General features: G+C 36.6%; 1 protein-coding gene and 1 long non-coding RNA gene across 2 annotated transcripts; both read left to right on the top strand.

The window, feature by feature from the left end:
* The first annotated feature begins 16,774 nt into the window (after positions 1-16,774).
* On the top strand, positions 16,775-17,195 carry LOC109156826. The gene is made up of 2 exons (XR_002050123.1): positions 16,775-16,951; positions 17,035-17,195. It is a non-coding gene; the product is annotated as an uncharacterized LOC109156826 (long non-coding RNA).
* Positions 17,196-17,517: 322 nt separating this feature from the next.
* Positions 17,518-18,194, top strand: LOC109161524 (homeobox-DDT domain protein RLT2-like). The gene is made up of 3 exons (XM_019309996.1): positions 17,518-17,599; positions 17,739-17,903; positions 18,000-18,194. The coding sequence occupies exons 2-3, from the start codon at positions 17,763-17,765 to the stop codon at positions 18,192-18,194; spliced, it is 336 nt and encodes a 111-aa protein (XP_019165541.1). The 5' UTR covers positions 17,518-17,599; positions 17,739-17,762.
* The last annotated feature ends 6,256 nt before the right edge of the window (positions 18,195-24,450 follow it).

Genomic DNA, 24,450 nt, shown 5'->3' with positions numbered 1-24,450 from the left:
TTAAAGACAAACATTAGTATTAAACATAATTAAAGTGAAAACCTACTCTATTGGATGTTGAATAGACGGTTCCATGAATGTAAAATCAGACAGCATCTTCTCTTTCGCAGTGACAAAGGAGAGCTTTTCTTTGTTTTTCGTCCAATATGGAGACCTCAATCGCAATGGAACATTTTTCAATTTTCTTCTCTCTCTCCCCATGTTGGACATTCTCCCTCTCTGATTCCTCAAGTGCACTGCCACATAAAAATAATGTACCCTACTCATTAAAATAATGTACATAGTGACCAGAAATAATGTATCTTAATCAGAAACACAACTTTTAGAGTTTAACTTACATGTCAAACAATGTTTGTTCCTTTTCTGTGCTTCTTTCCTCACCAGGGAGTGTAGTAGTTGTTTCGTTTGGTTTTTGAATATCCGGGGGGGTAGGTGTTAACAAATTGAAGCGTGGTGGTGAAAATGTTTCAGGATCAACAGGTTCTTCGGTGATTGTGGTGGCCTTTTCCAATGCTTCCATTGCTGCCTTTTCCCAATGATGCAACTGCTGCAAGAAAGCTCTCGCTGCTGAAGATTGGATCATCGTCCAATAATGTCGAAGTCTTGTCAGGCTGGGAAGTTGAAGCAATGTTCAGCATATCAGACATCAGCATATTTTATACTTGGCTGCAAGATCGTGGTCATCTGGTCCACTCGCAACAATGTTGTTTGGAATGGTAAGCACTGGTCTATGGAAGGGATGCGTCGACAAACTGAGGAGCTAGTCGCCACCTGGCTGGAGAACCTTACACCGACTCCGACGATGTCACAGCATGCAGCACTAGGTTCCCCCGCCTGATGGGGTTCTCAAATGCAATGTTGATGTCGTTGTATTTGAGAGGGAAGTTTATTTTGCGGCGATAGTCAGTGATCACATCGACCGGTTCGTAATGGTACTCTTTGTTGTCACAGTGATCCCTATTTCGTGGAGGGGTTAGCTGTGCGAGAAGCGCTATCCTGAATCAAGTCTCATACGGCAACAAACTACATCGTGGAATCAAATTGCTTAAATTTTTGTAATAGCTTTAATTCAGTTAGTAAAGACATGTCATATGTTGGTTTGATTATTGAACAATGTTGTAACCTTGCTAAAGACCTTGGGAACATTTTGGTTCGCCATGTCAAAAAGTCAACGAATCAGGTGGCTCATGTGCTTGCACATCAGCACATGCGAGTTCTTATTCTGTCCTTGGAGAGTGAATCATCACCCTCCTTGATTGTATTTCGAATTTGATTTAATAGAATTCAGTTTCCTTTTCAAAAAAAAATATATAGTAAAAGATTTAATTTTTTTTATCTTATTTTTTATTTATATTATATTTACCAAATAAATTTTCTTTTTTCATCCCTCTTTAATAAAAGTATTGTTGTGCTCTGTCTCAATCTTTACCATATAAAGTCCATCTGTAGACATCATGTGGTCCCCACCCATCTATTTTACATCCCTCTTTTCTTTTACTTTTATATAATTCAACAAATATATCTTTTTCACTTTGCCCTTCAAACAAAACAGCCCACCACCACGGCACCACATTGCACTGCTACCTTTTTTAGCCTTTTTGGAGTAAGTACTTCAAACCCATAATTGAATAAAATAAATAAAATAAAATAAAAATCTAGCCTGTAAAGTGTTGTTTACGTATGACAAATATTTTTATTTAAAAAGAATTGTTGCATATTGAATATTTAATACTCCGTAAAATATATTATTGAGTAAATACCCAAAATGGTCCCTCGACTATAGCTAAATTCACAAATTGATTCTCGACTTTCAATTTCAACCAATTAAGTCCTTAACTTTGCAATTTTGACACGATTTGGTCCTCCATCTATTTGACCGTTTGTTGACTGTGATCGACGATCTCCAGAAGAACCTCCAACTCTTGTCGAAGCATGTGGAGGCTTCCAGGATGACGTTGCACCGGTTCGGAAACACGTCGTCTTCTTCGCTCTTGTTCGAACTCAACTACATTGAATCCAAAGGGAGGATGAAGAAAGACGACCGGATTTGGTAGATTGCTTTCGGCAGTGGATTCAAATGTAACAATGCGGTCTGGAAATGCAACCAGAACTTTAAAAAACTGACGATGGACCATGAAATTACATATATATCCTCAAAAATCACAGTCAACAAACGGTCAAATAGACGGAGGACCAAATTGTGTTAAAATTACAAAGTTAAGGACTTAATTGGTTGAAATTGAAAGTCAAGGACCAATTTGTGAATTTAGCTATAGTCGAGGGACCATTTTGGGTATTTACTCTATATTATTTGTCCATTCTTGAGGCATTACACCAAAAACGTTATTTAGCAGCAATTATTTTGTTATTTTGCAACGATTTATAATTGTCACTAAATTATTTACCAGCGGTTCTTCAACCGTGACTAAATAGTGTGTCGTGAAAGATTTAGCGGCGAATTTAGACAACCGCTGAAATTATTGACCAGTATTACTTTTAGCGGCGATTTTGTAACCACCACTAAAAATAAAGTACTTTACTTTTATTTTTAGCGGCGGTTTTAAAACCGCTGCTAAATATATCTATTTATTTATTTTTTTCAATATTAGTGACGGTAATTAAGTGTCGTTAATTTTTTTTTTTAAATATTAGTGGCGGTTATTAAGTGTCGACTTATCGCTAAATATTTATTTTTATTTATTTTTAAAATATTAGTGACGGTTATTAACTGTCTCTAACTAATATTTTGTTTTCATAATTAAGTATAATTTACTGCAGTTTGAAAATCGTCATTCATATATATTTTTATTTTATAGTTTCATTATTATATTTATAATTATCATTTAATTATTTTCAAAAATCATTATATTCAAATGCATATTACAATCACAAATAAACTCTATATACACATTTAATTGAAAATAAACTTAATTATAACTAATATTTGTCAAATAATAACATTCAATAATTGTTAATAATATTTGAGCGTAATAGCTACATATTACGGAGTAATTAAATTCTATACAAAACTAAAAAAAAAAAAAAGTATTTTTTTTATATGAAAATATAAAGTATTTCTTATGTTTGGTTTGACACTTTGAAAAACTCAACGAGCCATCCGACTTTGGCAGTCTATTTTCTGAACTAATCCATGGGAGAGTTGCAAACTCCTTGCAACTTTTGCCTCCATAAATCCTGCTTCTCTAACTCCTCTCAATTGATCAATAACCTTAATTCATCACTACACTATCTCTGCAAATACATAAATACCCATTAAACACCAGATTTATTGAACGCAAATCCCTAATAACTCATATTATAATCCAATTGCAGTCGCAATCAGATTGAAATTTGAATAAAATTGAAATTGAAAAATGATCTCGGGTTTTTCGATCTCTTACTCTCTAGATTACCTGTATAGTGTATACAAAAACAGTCAAACATATTAAATGAAAAGAAAAAGTGGAGAGTTTTCTTACCAAATGTATATGCACTTGGAAGTCGTTCCTTGCATTTTGTCTCACTTCATAGATTATTCTCCACCAATGGCTCCCATTTGTCAGAAAGTAACAAAAAAAAAAAAAGAGCAAAGCTTTAGGAGACGAAGCATATATTCAATCCATAATAATTAACCAAAACTAGAGAAATGCACAGAAAATTAACAATAGATGACAAAGCTAGATGGACCATAAAACTATAGGCAAATTGTAGATGTGACAAAATTTACCTATGGCGAATCAATATGATAGTAAACTGTAATAGTTAGCCTAGATAGCTCTAAACAAACTTAATACAAAGTTTTAAAAAGTCTCTCAAATATATTTATATGGAGTATTCATATATTCATCAGAAAGTAAATTATAGACACCAAACCGCCAAAGCCTTAAACCTTCCGCCAAACGCCATACTGGATTTCAGTCTACTAAATTATATTATTATTATTATTATTATTATTATTATTATTATTATTATTATTATTCATCACAATATTATTATTATTATTCATCACAATATTACTAATGAAATGTGAGTTTTCATATAACAGTCATAGTTTTAAAGTTATATATTTTATATGACAGCTCTAATTTTATTATGAAAATTTTATATATAATAATGTCACGTATAATATAGTATCATATATGCCGTGCCAATTATGATTTCTTTTTTTAAAAAAAAAATTAACACAATTATAATAATTGGCATCAGTTATATAGCTTAATCAAATTTTATCTTCGTCAAGTTTTATTATTTTTTTTTTAAGAAAATAATATAGAGATCTCTCTCTAGAATTCTCTCTAGAGTTCTGCCTCCTTGCTAGGGTTTCGAAAACTTTCTTGCTTTCTCTTCGTCGATTCACGGGCGAAAGTTACTGCTGGGAGAATAACGACGGCAACGGCTTACGGTAGAAGGCTGCGACGAACGAACAGATGGATCCGGTGGTGCATGAGATCGACGAGGAACCTCCGGTGCTCGAACGGGCGGATGAGGTCATAGAACGCTTAACACAACGTTGGGGCGATATAGCGCTGGAGGAGGAGGAGGAGATCGGCTTTGAGCCGGTGGGGGAAGGCGTTGGAGTAGTGGCGGAGGAGGAGGAACGGCGATGGGTGTGTGTTGGCAGGTTCTTGACAACAAAGGTGGTGAAGTTGGAGTATATGCGGCAGGTGATGGCCTCGGTTTGGCAACCGGTGTGGGGTATGCAGGTTACGGAGATTCAACCGGGGTTGTTTATGTTCATCTTTTATGATGAAACGGATATGCGGAGGGTCCTCGATGAAGGGCCGTGGTCTTTTGATAATAGCACCCTCGTTTGTAAACAAGTGGAACCGGGTACAGGGCCGGCAGCGGTTGAATTAAACTCGGTGGATATGTGGGTACAACTGTATGACTTACCGTTGGGATATACATCGGAAGTGGTTCTTGAGCAAGCGGCCAATATTATTGGTTCAGTTGTAAAAATTGATGATCGTTATTCGGGTGCACCATGGAAGACGTTTCACCGGGTCCGTGTGTCAATACCGGTGGATAAGCCACTAAAACGGAGGATGAAACTTATTAAGCGAGATAAGACAAGTTGCTGGGTAAATTTCCGCTACGAATGCTTACATAATTTTTGCTTTTATTGTGGTTTACTGGGGCATGCCTATAAATTTTGTAAGCTGGCAAGGAAATCAGGACTCACTGCGGATAAATTTCCATATACGGCGGACTTGAAGGCGGGGGGAGGTAGCCGGGGGCCAAGACAAGTGGGGGATCCATGGTTGATACCGCTAGATGGGAAGGGGAAAAGTGTGAGGAGAGGGGAGGGAAAGATGGGAGATACGGCATTGGGTGATGGTGCGGGAGGAGGGGGTGTACCGGTTGGGGAGGAGAGGGCGAGTGAGGGGGTGGTGGTAGCGGCCTCTAAGAGAAGGAGGGGGGATGGGGTGGATGGTGGCAGTATAAGGATGGATGCAGGAGATGTGGTGATGTCTGAGTTCTCAAAAAACGGATTTACGGCGGGTCCTGGTGGTCAGGCCCGCCCATCTCAATGAGTACAATAAGCTGGAACTGTCGTGGCTTGGGCAATCCACAGACAGTTTGTGAAGTGGTGGACATGGTGTCTCGTAAGAAGCCCGATTTCATCTACTTAATGGAAACAAAAGTATCTCGGAGTCATGCAGAAAGACTATGAATTAAGATTGATTTTGAGGGTCTGTTTTATGTGGATCCAGATAGGAGAGGGGGTGGCTTAGCATTATTATGGAAAAAGAATAATACTGATAGGCTGTTGAGTTATTCAAAGAATTATGTGGATGTGGAGGTAGCTATAAGGGAGAAAGTATGGCGAATGACATGTTTCTATGGGTTCCCACAGAGGCATAGACGCAGGGAGGCGTGGCAATTGTTGAGTGGTTTGAGGGACAAGTCTACACTGCCCTAGGTGGCTTTGGGAGACTTTAATGATTTGTTATACCAGCGCGAAAAGAGAGGGGGGAATCCTCACCCGGATAGTCTTTTGAGAGGCTTTGGAGATACTGTATACAATTGTGGGCTTGTTCAATTGCCAATGCGAGGTCACCAGTTTACATGGGAAAAGGGGAAAGGGACTGATAGGTGGATGGAGGAAAGGCTGGATAAAGTGTTGGTGTCTACACGATGGACTACTTTGCATACTGAGGCATGGGTCGAAAATATTCTAACCCGAAAATTTGATCACTCCGCTCTCTTCCTGAACACTGATATTGTACGGGACCGCAGACATGGGGGACCGAAACAGTTTCGCTTTGAGATGGCATGGGTTCATGATGACGGTTGTCGGGGGGTGGTGGAGACTGCCTGGCAGGATAGTAGGGATAAGGGGCTGTTGATTTGTCAGCAGCATTGTGGAGGAAGGCTAATGCGGTGGGGTGGGGAGCATTGGCATAAGTTTGGTGACCGCATAAAGCAATTGAGGAAAGAGCAAGATGAGGTGCGTCACAGACGGGATTTAGCTGCATTGGCCGAAATTCGCGATATTGAGGAAAGACTGGGACAGGTGGAGATGCAGGAGGATGTATTTTGGAGGCAGCGGGCGAAGCAGCACTGGCTGCGTGGTGCGGACTGCAATACCAAATTCTATCACAGGTACGCTTCCGCTCGTAGAAGGAAAAATTATATTCCTAGATTAAAAAATGATGTGGGTGCATGGGTGGAGGGGGATAATATGAGGAAAGTTGTCTTGGAGTATTATGTTGCTATTTTTACATCGTCTAACACTGAATGTGAGGATCCCATGCTTGATAATTTTGCCCCCCGTGTGACTAGTGAGCAGAACACTATGCTCCTTCGCCAGTTTGAATTAGAGGAGGTTAGGAGTGCTTTGTTTGCAATGTTCCCTGACAATGCACCAGGACCGGATGGTATGAACCCTGGGTTCTACCAGGAATATTGGGATATTGTATGGGGAGATGTGTCTGAATTTATTGTGAATTGCTTAAACTCAGGCTCGTTGCCTGAGGGATTGAATGATACTACTGTGGTTTTAATTCCGAAGAAAGATGTGCCTGAGACAGTAGTTGATATGAGACCAATAGCACTGAGTAATGTTCTGTACAGAATCATGGCAAAGGTAATAGCCAATAGGATGAAACCACTTATGGGGAACCTCATCTCAGAAGCCTAGAGTGCTTTTATTCCTGGGAGACTTATTACTGATAATATTTTAATAGCTGCAGAGGTGGGACATTATTTAAATAGAAAGCAGTGTGGTAGGAAGGGGTGGGCGGCATTGAAGTTGGATATGGCCAAGGCATATGATAGGATGGAATGACGGTTTCTGAGAAGAATGTTGGAGGTAATGGGTTTTGATGACTAGTGGATTAATTTGTTGATGCAGTGTGTTACTACTGTCCAATATAACATCCTGATTAATGGTGTTAATAGTGGGAGTGTAACGCCAACCAGGGGACTACGACAGGGAGATCCTTTGTCTCCATACTTATTCACTAGTACAGATATGCACTTCCGCTACCCTTGTACAAAGCTAGCGGATGTGAGGGACGCTGAAAGTCATGAGCTTTCCGCTACCCTTGTATAGAAGGGTAGCGGATTCTCTTATTTTATTTTATTTTTTAAAGCACCCGCTACCCTTCTTTAAACATAAGGGTAGCGAACACTATTAATTTATTATTATATTTTAAAGCATCCGCTACCCTTCTTACAAAAGAAGGGTAGCGGATTATTTAATTATTTAAAAAAAAATTATTTTATTTTAAATCCCCCAATTTTTTAAAAATTCTATACGAAATTCATGCACTACATATCAACATAATATTAACCATCAACACAATATTATCAACAAACTATCAAAACAAAATCTTATCAACATAATATTTAATCTAAAACAAAAATTACATGCACTCTTTCAAAAAATATTTTGCCCATAACTCTCGAATCTCATCAATTTCGTTGGTAGAGTACGAATTTCCTTCCAATGCCTGCAAAATAATTTAGTTTATCAAATTACTAAATATGTTAATTAATAATAAAATATAATTTAACTACTACAAAGCAAAATGCCATATATCACTCATTAGTAATTCCCAATTTCATTAGATCAGATCCAAGCAAACTCCCAAGAAAGCATGTTTCAACTCCATATAAAGTTATGTGGAACCTATGCAGACCAACACCCAAGAGTATCAATACTATGCTAACTTATTATTGTATAACCTTAGCTCCTTGTGGGTTTAACATGAAAAACTTCTAAAATTCAAGTTCATTTCTTTAATGAGAAAAGATAGCTATAGGCACAACATACTAAAATAAACCACTGACCCATATTGGATGACATCAGCTTCTCCACGAGCAAGTCCCCGAGAAACAGCATCCTGAAAGAGATTAATTCTTAAGAAAATTAAAGAAAGACAAGCAGAGAAACAAAAGTGTTAGAGCGCATTCTTAATTCAGGAGAACGGTTGTTTGAAAATAACAATTTATGTCTTAAATCTGTCCTAAGAATAGGATCTTCTTCAAGTATATTTAAAGATGACTAGTTTAACAGGGGATGCCTTAATGATCTAGAGCCGTCAAGTTTCTTCTTCTCCAGCAACCATGCGGCAAACTCTACTGCTATTTCTTCTGTAACTGGCTTTGTGAGGTTAACAGGTTCTCCTTCAACACCAGCAACAATAACACCACGTATATCATTGCAAAGTACAATAAATATCAAAGAGAAATCACTATTTTTATGAAACTGCTCATGCAAATGCATCCGTAGAAATGCTGCATTGTAGGTCATCCAAATATACATATATCACTACTTATAACTGATCAAGTAAATTTTTTTCACCATATTGTGTTACATAAATGGCAGATGTCATGCAACTCGTGAAATACAAGCATAAAACAATAATTGAAACAAAGAGATCAAATAAAGAAAAGAAGAGAAGGACAAATCAGCAAAGCAAAGCTAGATACCTGCCATTTTGAAGCTTAAGAAAATCAGTTTTTTCACCAGTTGACACAGCTGTGTTAGATGGTGCAGCTGCATCAAAATTTAAATTCATGAATATTATGTGTGGTTGATGAAATATCTTCTATTGGATGCAGGAACAATATATCAATAACCATCATTTCTATCATAGGAAGGAATTAAGTATATATCAGTAAGGATAATAAGCAAAGAGGTGTTAGTAAACAATCAAATATTCAAAGGGATTGGAAACCTATTATTGAATCTGATATGAACCTGAATAGTGAGATTCCAGAACAGACAATTGCAATAAAATTTTCCTCGGTTGCATGGTGGAGTTGCCATTCCATGCCAACTTCCCTGCTAAAGGGGAAAGAAAGTCAAGCCTAATAAGGTCAACATGGTCCTATTGCGACCAGAGTATGTTGGACAACCTTCCCCGATAGTGCTGCATAAAATTTGAAAATTTCAACATTGTAAGATTTCTGATTGAAAATGACTGGAAGAGTGTCAAAATCATTGTATTATTTTGATGCATAATTTAAAAGAACATGAAGATGCAATTTATACAAAATTATAAATCCTTTTAACAATTTATACAATTATACTGCAAGGCTACAAAACAGAATCATTGACAGCTATGTATGAAAAGTATCAATGCTTGCTGAACTTTCACAGTAGTACTTTTGGAATCTAGAAAAATACAAATTAGAATATCAATGTAGTATTTATGAAGATAAGTAGACAGTGGTATGTCAGAAATTATATAATTCACTTAGCCATTTATACTAAAAGGTTATAAAGCATTGTGTCATTGACAGATAAGTGGTAAAAGTATCAATGGTTGCTGGAATTTCAGTAAGAAGATAACAACATTTACAAAAGCAAGAAAATCAAGAAAAATACTGCAATATTTATGAAAACAAGTAAACAGCTTTGCTCAAAAAAGTAAACAACTTAATAAAGCACAAGACTAGAAGCTTGCCGCTGCCCTGCCCGAATGCATTATCAAATATATCAATGACCACAAGATGGTGTAAGCACAAGACTGAATGAGGGAAAATGTAAAAGATTTCTAAAAAAAATGATACTAGTCTTCGGTATGTTTGATGCAGGATAATAAAGTTTAATTCAAGATAAGAATATAAGATGAATATCAGAACTCAGGCCCATATCTCCATTCCAATTCAAAGAATAAAACTTTAATAGTCTTACTAGAAGCAAAGTGAAGATAACCTTACCTGAACCAGGTACACACCCTCTTCATATGGTTCGGGCTCAATAGTAAGTATGATGTTAATTGTAGTATTAACTGGTTTCCACAAGTAGATGAACAAATATTACCGTAAAAATGCCGAATAAAACGTCTAATTACTTTCTTGGCACAGCCTTCACAATGCAAATCGGCCTTTAAAACGACGATGGTTGCCTTTAAAACGACGGTGGTTGCCTTCACAGCAGCAACGCTGCCGCCGCACTTTTTCTCCCCACCTTCCTTCTTCGGTTCTTCTTTCTGGAAAAAAAAATGATGAATCTAGCTTTGAGCATCGACTGTCATATATATATGATGAAATACAATGGCAGAGATTCGTATGATAGTGAATTAAGAGCTAAGAATTACCTGACCCATGGCCGGAAACGTGTAGGCGTCGATGGAAGTGGCGGAGGCGTCAGCAGTATGTGGAGGCATCGTTGTTGGCTGGATCTGGTCACCGGTGGCTAACGTGAAGAAGAGAGGCGTTGCTAGCGATGTCGTTGGTGGCTGAGAGGGTGGTGAAGTCGGCGGCGGAGATGAGAGGTTTTGTGGAGTCTGGTCGATTTCGCGATCTACAGATGTAGGTTTTGTAGTTAATTTATATTAATTTTTAATTAATAAATTTTCCGTTCCCCTTTCTAAGAAAATGGGTAGCGGAAAGTTTATTAATATTTTATTAATAAGTTTTCCGCTACGCTTTCTAGGAGAAAGGGTAGCGTTTTCTTATCACTTATTTACCATTATGCCACCGTGCTGTTTTTTTAAAACAATAAACTACCTTTCTTTTAAAAAGGGTAGTGGAAAGTTAGTCTTCTTTGTTCTATTTTGTACTAGTGATTTCTCATATGTGTTGAAGGGTTATCTATGTTATTGCAAAGAGCGCAAATGACTGGCTTAATACATGGCTGCAGAGTTGCTAGGGGAGCCCCACAGATATCACATCTGTTTTTTGTATATGATAGCCTATTATTTTTTAAAGCAGATAATAGAGAGGCAGAAGTAATTAAACAGTGCCTGAGACGATATGAGGAGCTTTCAGGACAAAAGGTAAACTATCACAAGTCCAGTGTCTGTTTTAGCAGAAATACCAGTGTGGAGGATAGGGAAGTGGTGGCAAGTTGCTTACAAGTAGACCAGGCACCCGACTTTGGGAAATATCTGGGGTTACCATCTTTTGTGGGGAGAAATAGGAGGACAGTGTTCTCATATATTGAGGATAAGATAAAACAGAGAATAAGCTCATGGAACAAGAAATTTCTGACACAGGCAGGGAAGAAAATTCTATTGAAAAGCGTGGCACAATTTATGCCTACCTTTTCAATGAGTGTCTTCTTGATTCCAGACACGGTCTGTCTATCAATCCAGAGAACAATGAACAAGTATTGGTGGGGCACTGGTATGGATAGAGGAATACACTGGAAAGCTTGGGATAAGCTGAGTATCCCAAAGAAATATGGAGGAATGGGATTTAAAGATCTCAAGAATTTTAATTTAGCAATGTTGGGAAAGCAGGCATGGCGTCTACTCACAAGTCCAGACACACTTGTTGCAAAAGTCTATAAGGCAAGGTACTATCCGAATACCACTTTTATTGATGCCAAGATAGGAGGATGCCCAAGCCACTCATGGAGAAGTATTATGGCAGCTCATGACATGGTGGTGGCACGGGTGCGCAGGAGGATAGGGGATGGTAAAACGACACTAATCTGGGGACACCCATGGTTACCTGATAATCCTAGCCCTTTGGTACAGACTAATACGCCTGTGGAGCTCAGGCATGCTAAAGTGGTAGGTTTAATAGATGAACAAACTGCTACCTAGGACTCACATATTTTAGCAGACTTATTTGATGAGGATGATGTGAGTAGAATACTGAGGATACCTGTCAGTCCGGGATATGAGGACTCATGGTATTGGCCCGATGACCCCAATGGGGTATATACGGTTAAAAATGCTTACAAGAACATTATGGAAGACTATCGAATTGCTTGTCACCGTTTATGGCAGAGGCTTTGGCATGTAAGGAAGCTCTATCCTGGCTATTGGAAAAGAATATAACAACAGTATCCCTTCAAACAGACTGTTTACAACTCAGGAATGCTATATGACAGAGATCAGCTATCATAATGTCCTATGTTGGAGTAATAGTAGACCAATGTAGGAATTTAATTTCGTCTTTTAATTATGTCTTGTTAAATCATATTTCTAGGCAGATTAACGCGCATGCGGATACGTTAGCTTCGTTAGCTTTTGTTCAGGATCAAGCTATGTATTGGGATTATATCCCCCAGACTGCATTGCAGCTTTGATTCATTAATACAATCATTCATTGGTTGGCTTTCAAAAAAAAAAGTTTTATTTTTTTTAATAGTTAAAGTTTTACATTTAGGCAAAATACACATTGAGTTATAAGGCAAGTGTAATTTTCATCTCTAATTAATATAGGAGTTAATTACCTATTTGGCCCCTCGACTATTAGGATTTCACCACTTTAGTCCTTGATTTTTAAAATTGTCCAATTTCATCCTCGACTATGAAAACGTTAACCAAAATGGTCCTCAGATCAGTCTGTTTTACCATCTAAATGCAAGGGTAAAATAGGAAGTTCCAATATTCTTCATCTTCCATACAATACCTATATTTTCTTTGCATTCTCACCAGCCATGGAGATGACGAAACCACCAGACCCACCCGAAACAGCCACTGAAATTGGCCTCCGTTTCATTATATAGCACATAAAGTTATGGTACTCATATTGCTCAATAGACACCAATACACCATTTGTGATTCTGAGTCAAGTGTGAGACAAAGATGGCTAACAGTCTACTGTTCAAGAGGCAACACAACAAGACATCAACTGGAGATCAACACTGCTTTCGCTTCCGCTCCTCCCACCTCCATCCAATTTCACTTTGCCACTCATTCACCACCCGTGTTTCCTCATTCCAATTGCTATTAAGCAGGGTGTCCAACTCCTTGAGAAATTTGTCTTCAATCCACTAACCTCTCTAGATGCTTGTGCTTTAATTTGGCCATTGCGCACCAAGGTTTTGGTCCCTTTCTGCAAAAACCATATGATTGAAGTGATCCCTTATAAGAGCTTTTATGACCCTCTTTTAGATAGTAGCTAGGGGCCTAGGGCACCAACGTTCATTGCTCCTCTAGCATACTTAGGCCTTACAAGTCTAGCTCAAAGGCTATCTTTTTGGGTAAGAAGCCTACAACCAATTTTGTCTAGGGGGGCCATATTCATATACTTGGAGTTGAGAAAGCCTAGTCCTCGTCACTCTTTGGGGCTTGTAACCAATTCCCAACGCACAAGATGGCATTTTCTTTTGTCTCGGTGCTGTACCATAAGAAAATCCTAATTTTCTATCAATGAGATCATTGTTATGAAACAAAACAATATATGTGGATGTCCAAACTAAGACTCAAACTCAAGATCTTCTACAAAAAAAAAAAAAAAAAAAAAAAAAAAAAAAAAAAAGATAAAGTCTCCTTCCACTAAACTACCAGCTCAACAATAATAAGAAAAGATAAGGGGTAATACAGGTTCCAAGAAAAACTACAAGCTGGAGTCAAACTCATGACCTATAGAGGTGGCATGACGCCTAATCTACCAACTAGACTAGTCTCAACATCTATATACACTAAGCAACATATAATATTTGTTTATTATCAGTCTGGTGCTATAAATACCTATCACCCCCTTATGTAAATCATCTGAACATATACGAATAAATATATATATACAGAGTCCATCTTTTCCATCTCCAATCTGCTATTCACATATATTATATATATTACTATCATTGTTATTATTATTAAATTTATAACAATCACAAATGCTTATTGAGATGAGGGTTATCTGCTTCGTATAATAGGGTATAGTGCAAAGTGTATCTTGCGCAAATACGAGGCGTCCCACAAGGGTTAACATTTTCCTTTTCCGCTCCTCCAATTTGTTGTTCAGACGATCAATAAGTTGGCCAAAAAGATTGGTTTTCACCCTAGAATAAGGGATCCCATAGGTATCTCCCTAGTTCTATATGCTCTTCGGATCCCTACTCTCTTCTCAATTTTATGTGCACCTCCTTGCTCATTCACTTAGAGAAGTAGATATGAAACTTGTTAAGGCTCTCTCGTTGCCTAGAAAAAATGTCCAAGCACTCATTGATAATGTGGACATGCTTCTGCTATGCCTCAGGGAAAAAAAAAACACCAAATCATCAACAAAAAATAAATGGGAGAGGATGGATATATACCTAGAGATCGAACAAAATGCCTTTCCGTTTGTGCTTGTTCACTGCTTCCAAATCACTTGGTAAACCTTTTGACGTCTAAGACAAAGAGGTAGGGGGATCCCTTGTCTTACTCCTCTGCTCGACTTTATTCACTCAAGATTTTCACCATTACACAAGATAACATGCCTACCATTTTGAACACATCACTTGATGTATGTTCCTGACCCACCCTTCATTCACTACAAGAAAAATGCACATAGACAACGGTTATTAACCGTTGTCGTAGGGGTATAATTTCTGTTGTTGAAGCCAGTGTTGTTGTAAGTCCCGCGCATAGACAACGGTTTTTTAACCGTTGTCTTTTCTAGAAACAACAACGGTTTTTTAACCGTTGTCTATTCAGTGTTGTTGAAGCCGGTGTTGTTGTAAGTCACGCACATAGACAACGGTTAATAACCGTTGTCTTTTCTAGAAACGACAATGGTTTTTTAACCGTTGTCTATTAAGTGTTGTTGAAACCGGTATTGTTAAAAGTCACGCACATAGACAACGGTTATTAACCGTTGTCTTTTCTATAAACAACAACGGTTTTTTAACCGTTGTCTATTAAGTGTTGTTGAAGCCGGTGTTGTTAAAAGTCACGCACATAGACAACAGTTATTAACCGTTGTCTTTTCTACCAACGACAACGGTTTTTTAACCGTTGTCTATTAAGTGTTGTTGAAACCGGTGTTGTTAAAAGTCACGCACATAGACAACGGTTATAAACCGTTGTCTTTTTTACCAACAACAACGGTTTTTTAACCGTTGTCTATTAAGTGTTGTTGAAATCGGTGTTGTTAAAAGTCACGCACATAGACAACGGTTATTAACTGTTGTCTTTTCTACCAACGACAACGGTTTTTTAACCGTTGTCTTTTAAGCGTTGTTGAAACCAGTGTTGTTAAAAGTCACATACATAGACAACGGTTTTTAACTGTTGTCTTTTCTTTAAAAGACAACAGTTATAAATTGTTGTCTATTGTGTGTTGTTGAAATCGCTTTTGTCACACCCATAAACTGTTGTCTTTTGTAGAAAAGTCAACGGTTTCTAACTGTTGTCTATTGTAAAATAGACAACGGTTTTTAACCGTTTTTCAACTGCTTAAATTATAATCATATAAAAAAAAACAATTTATCCATTCACCATATGTTTCAAAGTGTAGTTACATAATTGTGCACAAGCTAATAAGGTTCAAAATAACAAGTCAAAAGACTTCCATGACCAATTCTAATTATCATCCAAGTCATAATACTACTACACAAAAAATAATTCCCCGAACCAATTCAAGTCCAAATAATCACAACGTTCTAATGACCAAATCATACCTACTCTATATGACTTGATAGAATATCGGCCCATTCAGAACGCACCATATCAATAACCGCTCTGTCATAATCAACTTGTTGAAACTACATGTAAAAAGTAAGAAAATAAATTAGTATAGATATAAATAATTTGCAATGAAATGCAAAATAAGTTAGGAGTAATTCGGAAAGCTCTCCAATCTGGAAGGTTATAGTACAGAAAAGCTAGATAGGAAACACTAAAATGGCAACTTGCTAGACAGGAAACTAAAATGGCATACTAGAGTCTATTCATGTAGAGTAAAATCAATGCATTGGCAATACAAATCTCTTCCTCAAGGCCCAAGCAAAACAAAACACATCCTCTATATAATGCCACTGCAACCAAGAACTTGACAATCTGGATTGATGAGAATCCTAATTTGCTCTTTAACTGTATGCAAATACTATCAAGTCAAATAGGCTCTATACCAAAGTTGGTTGACTTGTTTCTATATTCTGCCATATTTCCATGAAAAAGATCAAATCTTTGTAATTGAGTGTTTATAAGCCGGCCGGATTTTGACACTTAACACCAAACCACAAAGATTAAGCACACTTTAGTTTATAAGACAAACATGATTAAATAAAAGCTTCACATTATATTTCTGCCATAGCACCATACATTAAGATAAAATTAAGACTTCTTGAACGATACTACATTGAAGTGCAAAATCAAACCAACAAAGAGAACTATATTGCAGTAAAATACTTGGACTATACTATTTTGTGTACTTTGAACCTGCAGATATACTATTGTAGGTTTCCCTTAAGGAAAAGTTTCTTCTTGATGTGTCTTTGTAGATGATACTTATCCACTTCTACTGCTCCCAGTTACCCACTGATAGTTGATAAACAACAGGTTTTCTTATTACTGCCCTCAACTTAGTTAAGTGTTATCTACATTAGTTGAGATTATTCATTAAATACTTACTATGTTCTGTATAGGCGGTTTGTTTGGATGCTTGCAAGAAGCTCCATGAGATAGGAACATTTACTGATATGCTCTTGCCAGATAAGGGAAGTGGCACAGAATCTGAAAAGGTTGAGGAAAATGATGAAGGTGATCCCCTTCCTGGAACTGCCAGGCATAGGGAGTTTTATCCTGAAGGTGTAGCTGACATTCTCCGGGTTAGTTTCACTTAGTTTTGTTTTTTTGCTTTTTGCTTTTTGCTTTTTGTTTCTGTTTTTCCTTGTTTGACACTTCTGAACAGGTATTGGCCAAAATAATTAGGTGGTAGAAATTGAAGGGGAAGAAGAAAACCCCACAGGATCATTTTCTGATGCTCATGATGTGTGATGACTTAATAAGATCTATTGTAATTACTTGCAAAGCAGACACAATTGTCTATATAGTATTTTTCTTGTAGGTGAAGTCATTTTTTTCTAGTGAATTCTTTTTTTAGGTCCATGCAAATGAAATTAAATGTATTCCAAAGTTCCAAAGGGTCTAAAGTTGCAACTTGCAGCTCAATGACAAGTTTCTTATGCAGCACTTTGCACTTTGACAAATAAACAACTCGAATACAATGCGAAAAAAATCAAATATCACAGTTTGGTGCAGAGTTTAAATTACAAGGTTCTTTATTTTGTAGTTTAAATTTATTTGTTATAGTAAAAATCATTAAACAGATGATATGAAGAACAAAGTTGTCTCTCATTCTCAAAGACTTAAAGTGTATATATACACACGATGAAGCTAGAATAGGAAAGGAAGCACTAGCTCATGAAAAAAGGATTCGAAAAGAACTTGAGAAACAGGATCTTTTAAGGAGAAAGGTATATTTTTATGTTCCTTCAAACCTTTGGATTTTATTATTATTATTTTATTATTTATTATTATTATTATTATTTTTTTGCAACTACTTTCTGCAATTTTACTTTTGAAATCTGAAACAATTTTCTTTTCTCACTTAAGAGGGAAGAACAAGTGAAAAAGGAAATGGAAAGACTGGATCGTGAGAGAAGGAAAGAAGAACAAAGGCTAATGCGTGAACAACAGAGGAAGGAAGAGAGGTTTCAACGTGAGGAAAAGCGTGAAATGGAAACACGAGAGAAATTTTTGCAGAGAGAGCTTTTGAGGGTATGTTTGAGGGCGGTTTTATTTTAGTTTCTCTCCTTAAACTTCTGCTATATTCAGTGGCTGATAGCTACCATATTTCTTGTATATTGAGTCCAGGCTGAGAGGAAAAGACAGAAAGAAGAGCTTCGCAAAGAGAGGGAAGCAGCAAAACAGAAGGCTGCTATGGAGAGGGCAGCAGCACGGAAATTTGCTAAAGAAACCATGGAGTTAATTCATTTGTTTACACATTATCAAAATATACATGTTTGTTTGACTAAAAAGAGCATAGCAGATTACAAAGTAACCAGTTGAGGAAGCATAACTAGGACAGCAAGGCTATGAAGCCATGTGTTGTAGAAAATTTAGGGAATAAGAAAATTCAACGATCAAGAACAAGCAAAAGATTGCAACATCACTGTCACTGTATCAAGCACGGATCCTCAGAGTTTCTAGTGAAGAGTTAATGAGTAATTGCAAAAATTATTATGCAATAGCCAATAGAAAAAGCAAGCAAGGAGTTGATAATCAATCAAGGATATGCAAACAACTGAAACACAAAACACACCTAGTAATATATACTTGTATACACCTGGTAATACAGAGTTGTATAAAGAAGACAAGGATTTTGGTTTAAAAATTGCATAATATCTAATACTCCATAGCCAAGTTCGGTTGTGAGGGAGTTGGAAAAATTACTGCAAAAACTATTGTCAGTACAAAACAGAAGAGACAAGGAAGCAATAATTTGATTATCAATCTGGGATATGTAAACAACTCAAACACAACATAATACTAGCAATATAGACTTGTATACCGACAAGGATTTTTGGTAAAAAGAAAACATGTAGTATCTAAATGCCAAGCCAGGGGGAATCAGAACTTGGAACATCAACCTTGATGAGCTGAAATCTTATATTCATGGTGGATGATACACTCTGAAGATAGATGACATGAAAAATATGCACAACTGTGTATCACAGAGACATAGACAGACCTCCAACATAGTATCATAAGAAACAACAGGGAAACTCAGGACAAAGTTCACATCATCAGTGTCCTTTGACTCCCTTCATATGGATAAAACACCCCAAACAACTACAGCCTATTCAAGCAATTCAACACTATAAAATTTCCAGGAGTAGTCCACATATTTCAAGGTTTCTTCAGGTAAAGAAACCCAAACAGAACCATCCACTGATTCATATATAATATAGACACACACACTGTATTAAAAGCTTTTAACTAAAGAAAGCTCAAAACTGCAAATTCAAACTTTCAAAGAAGACATTTTAATATTTCTACCTCACGCAAAGCTCAAGGTAATACAATTAATTTAGGGAGTAAGAAAATTCACAACCTAATAATCCAACAATTAATCTAGGGTTTAGGACTAACCTGTAGGTTTGTGATGGGGAATCCAACGGTGGAAGAGTAGGGAGGAGGAGATGGCGGTAGAGGAGGGAAGAGGTGTAGGTTGAGAGCGACGCTGACGGGAGACGGCGGCGCAGCTGACCGCGGAGGGCTTCTGTGTTGTCGACGGCGACGTGGACTCAGCGACGGCGACTGCGGAGAGCTTCTCTGTTGTCGACTTCCACCCAGGCTCAGCGACGGCGACTGTGGAGAGCTTCTCTATTGTCGACTTCCACCCAGGCTCAGCGACGGCGACTGCGGAGAGTGGCGGTCGGCGGAGTTTGATGGAGTTGTATCTGAACGAGTTGTTGTCTGATATGAGAGGGAAATTTTGTCTGTGCGAGTTGTTGTCTGATCGGAGAGTGGCGGTCGGCGGAGTTGTTGTGCGAATTTTTGTCTTAGAGGGAAAGACAAAAATTTCATTCCCAATTTTGTTTTAGAGGGAAATTTTGTCTTAGAGGGAAATTTTATCTTAGCTTAGAGGGAAATTTTGTAACAAAATTTTAGTTTAATTAATTACTTGGGTCGCTACATCCGGTTAATTAAAATAGTTCCGGGTATATAGGTACAAAACACGAGATTCATAGATTTCTATAATGTAGTTAGATTCATAATAATTTCTATATAGTATATTTCTAATTTAAATACAGTTGTATAGATTAATAATTTCTATACAGTAAATTCATAATTTCTATACTGCAGATTCATAATTTCTGTATTGTTGATTGATAATTTCTAAACTGTATAGTTATCAACAATTGGAAATATGCATTTCAATTCAAAAATTATGAATATATAGTTTGGTATTTATGAACATAAAGCTAATTAAGATCGCGGCAAAAGAAATGGGATATAGCTAACTGTACAGCATCGATCAACTACTCTTTCATATTCATTCTCAATGTGTCCCAGGCATGCCGGAAGGGTCGATTACCAACATATAGCTAACCTTGTTAGTCATGCGCTAGCCGGAAGGGTCGATTACCAACATAGCTAACCATGTTAGTCATGCGCTAGTCGGAAGGGTCGATTACCAACATATAGCTAACATTGACAGTCACTAGCCGGAAGGGTCGATTACCAACATATAGCTAACCTTGTTAGTCATGCGCTAGCCAGAAGAGTCGATTACCAACCTCGGCCCCTATCATACCGCCCGTAACCCTACACATCATACCGCACCATTATTGTTTTTTATACTTGATAATTATTATTGTTTTTTAATTCCTAGATTGGTCTTAATTGTAATATAATTAAAAATAAAACTTTAATAATGAATTATTTTGAAATTTTGGTGAATAATTTTATATATTTAAATATGAACGAAAATAGAACTATTAAATTAACTTTTGAATTGTATTCTTTCTTTGTTAAATTATAGGTAAAAGATAAGGTGTAACACTTTAATACATAAGAGTTGGTGTGGCTTGGTGGATTTAGTTTTGTTTGTTATGTTATGTTAAAGGTCTTGGGTTCTATCCTTCGTGGTGGTATTCTTAACCTATTTTATACAATCATTGTCTTGGTTCTTAAAGACAACACATAAACAAACTGGTAATATACTAGATGTTGCACTCAAGTACACAAGTGTTGGTGTGTCTTGGTGGATTTAGTTTAGTTTACTATGTTAGAGGTCTCAAGTTTTATTCTTTTTGGGGGGAATTCTTCAACTATTTTCTAAAATTGTTGTTTTGGTTTTCACAAACAAAACAGAAGGAACCCAGTTATATACCAGATGTTGCACCTTTAGAAATAAGAGTTGTTGTTGCTTAGTTGGTTAGACTGCTTGCTTGTTAAGTTTGAGGTCATAGGTTCGACTCTTGTTGTTAACATCCTAGTTTTTATTTTATATACCTGTTAAATAATAATGCGCAAAGACAACAGAATTTTTAAAATCGTTGTCTTTGTAGTGTTGTGTATTTAAATACGCTTAAAGACAACATACCAAAGACAACGGTTAAATAAAACCGTTGTCTTAAACAAATAAAGAACACGCAACGACAACGGTTATATAAAACCGTTGTCGTTATAGTGTTGTGTATTCGAGTGCGCTTAACGACAACACACCAACGACAACGGTTAAATAAAACCGTTGTCTTTTTTTAAAAAAAGAGCACACAAAGACAACGGTTGTTTACAACCGTTGTCTATCTAGTGTTGTGTATTCCATTGCGCTTAAAGACAACACACCAACGACAACAGTTAAAAAAACCGTTGTCTTATTTAAAAAAAAACGCACATAGACAACGGTTTTAAAAAACCGTTGTCGTTGTGGTGTTGTCTTTTCACAAAATACACAAAGACAACACACTTATAACAACGGTTAAGTAAAAACCGTTGTCTTTGACAAAAGTGTTGCATCAAAGACAATAGTTTTGGACTAAACTGTTGTCTTTTATACAAAAGACAACACTTTTCTTAAAAACTGTTGTCTTTCTAATGTTGTCTATGTGCATTTTTCTTATAGTGATTGAAATTGACGCCTTGGAGAGTATCTTATATGAAGTCCCAAGATAGGCGATCACTTCTGTGCCCATAGATTCCCGCATTTGAACCAACAAGGTGGACCCCTCGTATTCAATTAATCTTTAGACATTCCCTCTTAACTCAAATCGCACAGGAAGTGTCTTAGTGATCTTCCCTCATGACACCAGAAGGCTCATGGCATCATCTATTTTCTTTGGTTTTCCAAATTTTGCTGCTATCTCGAACAAGACGATATGATTATAGTACTCGATTATATTGATAGCCCCGAGAACCTTACCCACACTAGACGGCCTTTCCTCGTATGGTCCTTCATGGAGTAAAAAGTTAGAGATCAGACCCACTCCTTAACTATTAGGTAATTATTCCAGATCTTCAATTCCATCAACATTCACAGATCTTCCAACTTTGGGAAGTTGTAGTTGTGAACAGATGAGAGTTGAAGTTTACCAGAAAGCTAAGTATTCGTTTTCCAATGTCACTAACTCCATTATCCTAGATTTTGGTCTCTGGAGGACAGTACGTGATTCTCCTCAAGAGATATGTGTAGCCCATCTTCCTGACCATCATGCATAATCAGGGATTGCCTCAAAGGTTTGCGGAGCCAGGATTTCTCTTCTTTAGTTTGGATAGTTTGATCATCGGCCATTCTTAGCTTGGTACGTCATCCTCCCTTTCCTAATCTTCCTCGCTTCGTCATCTTCGTCTAGACAATCCTGTTCCCTCTCGCCAGTCCCCACGAGGACATTCCAGTAAGTGGTGATAATCCCTTTGGCCCTCGAGACTTCCCCTTCCGAACTTGCATCTTCCCATAGCGGTACGGTCTTCATTCTCCAAAGAGAGACCAACAATAACTTTCAACTCCATAACATTAACCTATATATATCCGTAAATGCGTGTCTAAGTGTTAAATAATGGAGAAACGTCCACTCCAACATCACTAAATTAAATAAAGTAGACACTTCAAAAAACATGAGGAGTGTGGTTGAATTGAAGGGATTCATCCATCATCATTGGCTTTGAGTATGAAAAATGCCAGGTTTAAATTTCAGACCAACTGTCCCATCCAAAAGATGTGTCTATAATTCAGTGAGCCGCAAAGAAATTAATCACTGACAATGGACATTAAACTCTGGGTACATTAAATTAAGAAAAAATAAAAATTAGACACTACAAAAACTCACCAAAATATTTGTCAAAGAAAATTGCATACCATATAAAGGTCAATCACACAACAAAGATAACAATATCAATAAGTAGCATTTTTCATCCTAAATGCTGCGAATGGAAACACTAAATTACAATTTAAGAGATTAAAACTTACAATTTGGTATTTCTTTTGATCCCAATAATTTCTTACTACATATTGGAGATTATTTTCGTTGAAAATTTTGTCAATTTTGGATTAAAAAAATAGAGCATTTGTGAAAGTTAGTCATTATCTAAAAATAATTAAATTGTTAATAGTTCAAAAATATATAAAGCATTCTAAAGTTACTAAAATTTTCTCAATAGTAGCTCATACAAAAAATATGTGTGAATTTTTTCACCAAAATAATACGAAGTAGTATATGTTATGATTATATATACTACCTTATAGACTATTTATGAGTAAAAGTGTAATTCTATTAATTAAGAACGAAAATTACGTTTGTCTAAAACACATTTTTTCCTAACATATATTTCAAATTTTGATATAAAATTATAAATTTTGAATGATTTAAATAAAATTATCCCGAGAACAGGACTTTTTTTTTTCACAATACTCCGTTCAATGATTAAATATAATCATTTTTTAAGTATTACAGAATGACGTGGAATATATAAAAACACCACCTGCATAATTATAAATGAATATGAAATTGACTCCTTCAACTTTCAATTATGATGGTCCCAATCAAGCATAGATAGTGAGAAAGGACGAGTAAATTTATTCTTTTTCAAAACTTTATTACAAGTGGTGTGGGTCCCAAAGGGTTTGGTGATTGGGTGGACCCACATGGGAGCACTGCCACATCATATGGCTCACAAATCAGCAACCACCTAAAATTAAGGCATAATTACTTTACAAACTCTTTAATATTTTATTTTATTTTTTAATAATAAAAAGATAATCTAAGGGAGTGCTTGTACACGTGTACAGCTGAGAGGACGTAAAAGAATCCACCCTTTTCAGGCAAATCTTGACACGTGCCACGGCGACCTTCTGGAAGCTGATGACCCAACATTTGCACCTACTACCCCTGCCCAATCCGACGCGCCACTGTTCTTTCGTGGGGCCCACGCTCTTAATTTCATGTGGGGGCCACAATAAAAGGCAAAGGGCTACTTGGGCATTTTTTTTTTTTATTATTTTTTTATATACTTATCTACAGACTACAACCCACATAGCCACATGTACACCGTAATTAATCAGTGAGATATTATTTAAATATCTCAGATGAGATCATGAGATGACCAAAATTTGATACTTTCTAAAGTGCACACAATTTTTGCAAAAGAAAATTGTGTTTAAGTGATAATGGCCCTTAGCTTATTAGTCAATTTTAATTTATTTGATATTAATTAATTATTTGATTTGGTTAAATATTTAATATAAATATTTGATTAATTAATTTTTTGTAACGGCTTTTTGCATCATATTAAAATGTAAAAATTTAAAAAGTTGTTCAAA

Source organism: Ipomoea nil, unplaced genomic scaffold (genome assembly GCF_001879475.1).
Source record: "Ipomoea nil cultivar Tokyo-kokei standard unplaced genomic scaffold, Asagao_1.1 scaffold0117, whole genome shotgun sequence".
Lineage (NCBI taxonomy): Eukaryota > Viridiplantae > Streptophyta > Magnoliopsida > Solanales > Convolvulaceae > Ipomoea > Ipomoea nil.
The sequence above is the reverse complement of the archived record's forward strand: the minus strand, read 5'-3'. Positions and strand labels throughout refer to the sequence as shown.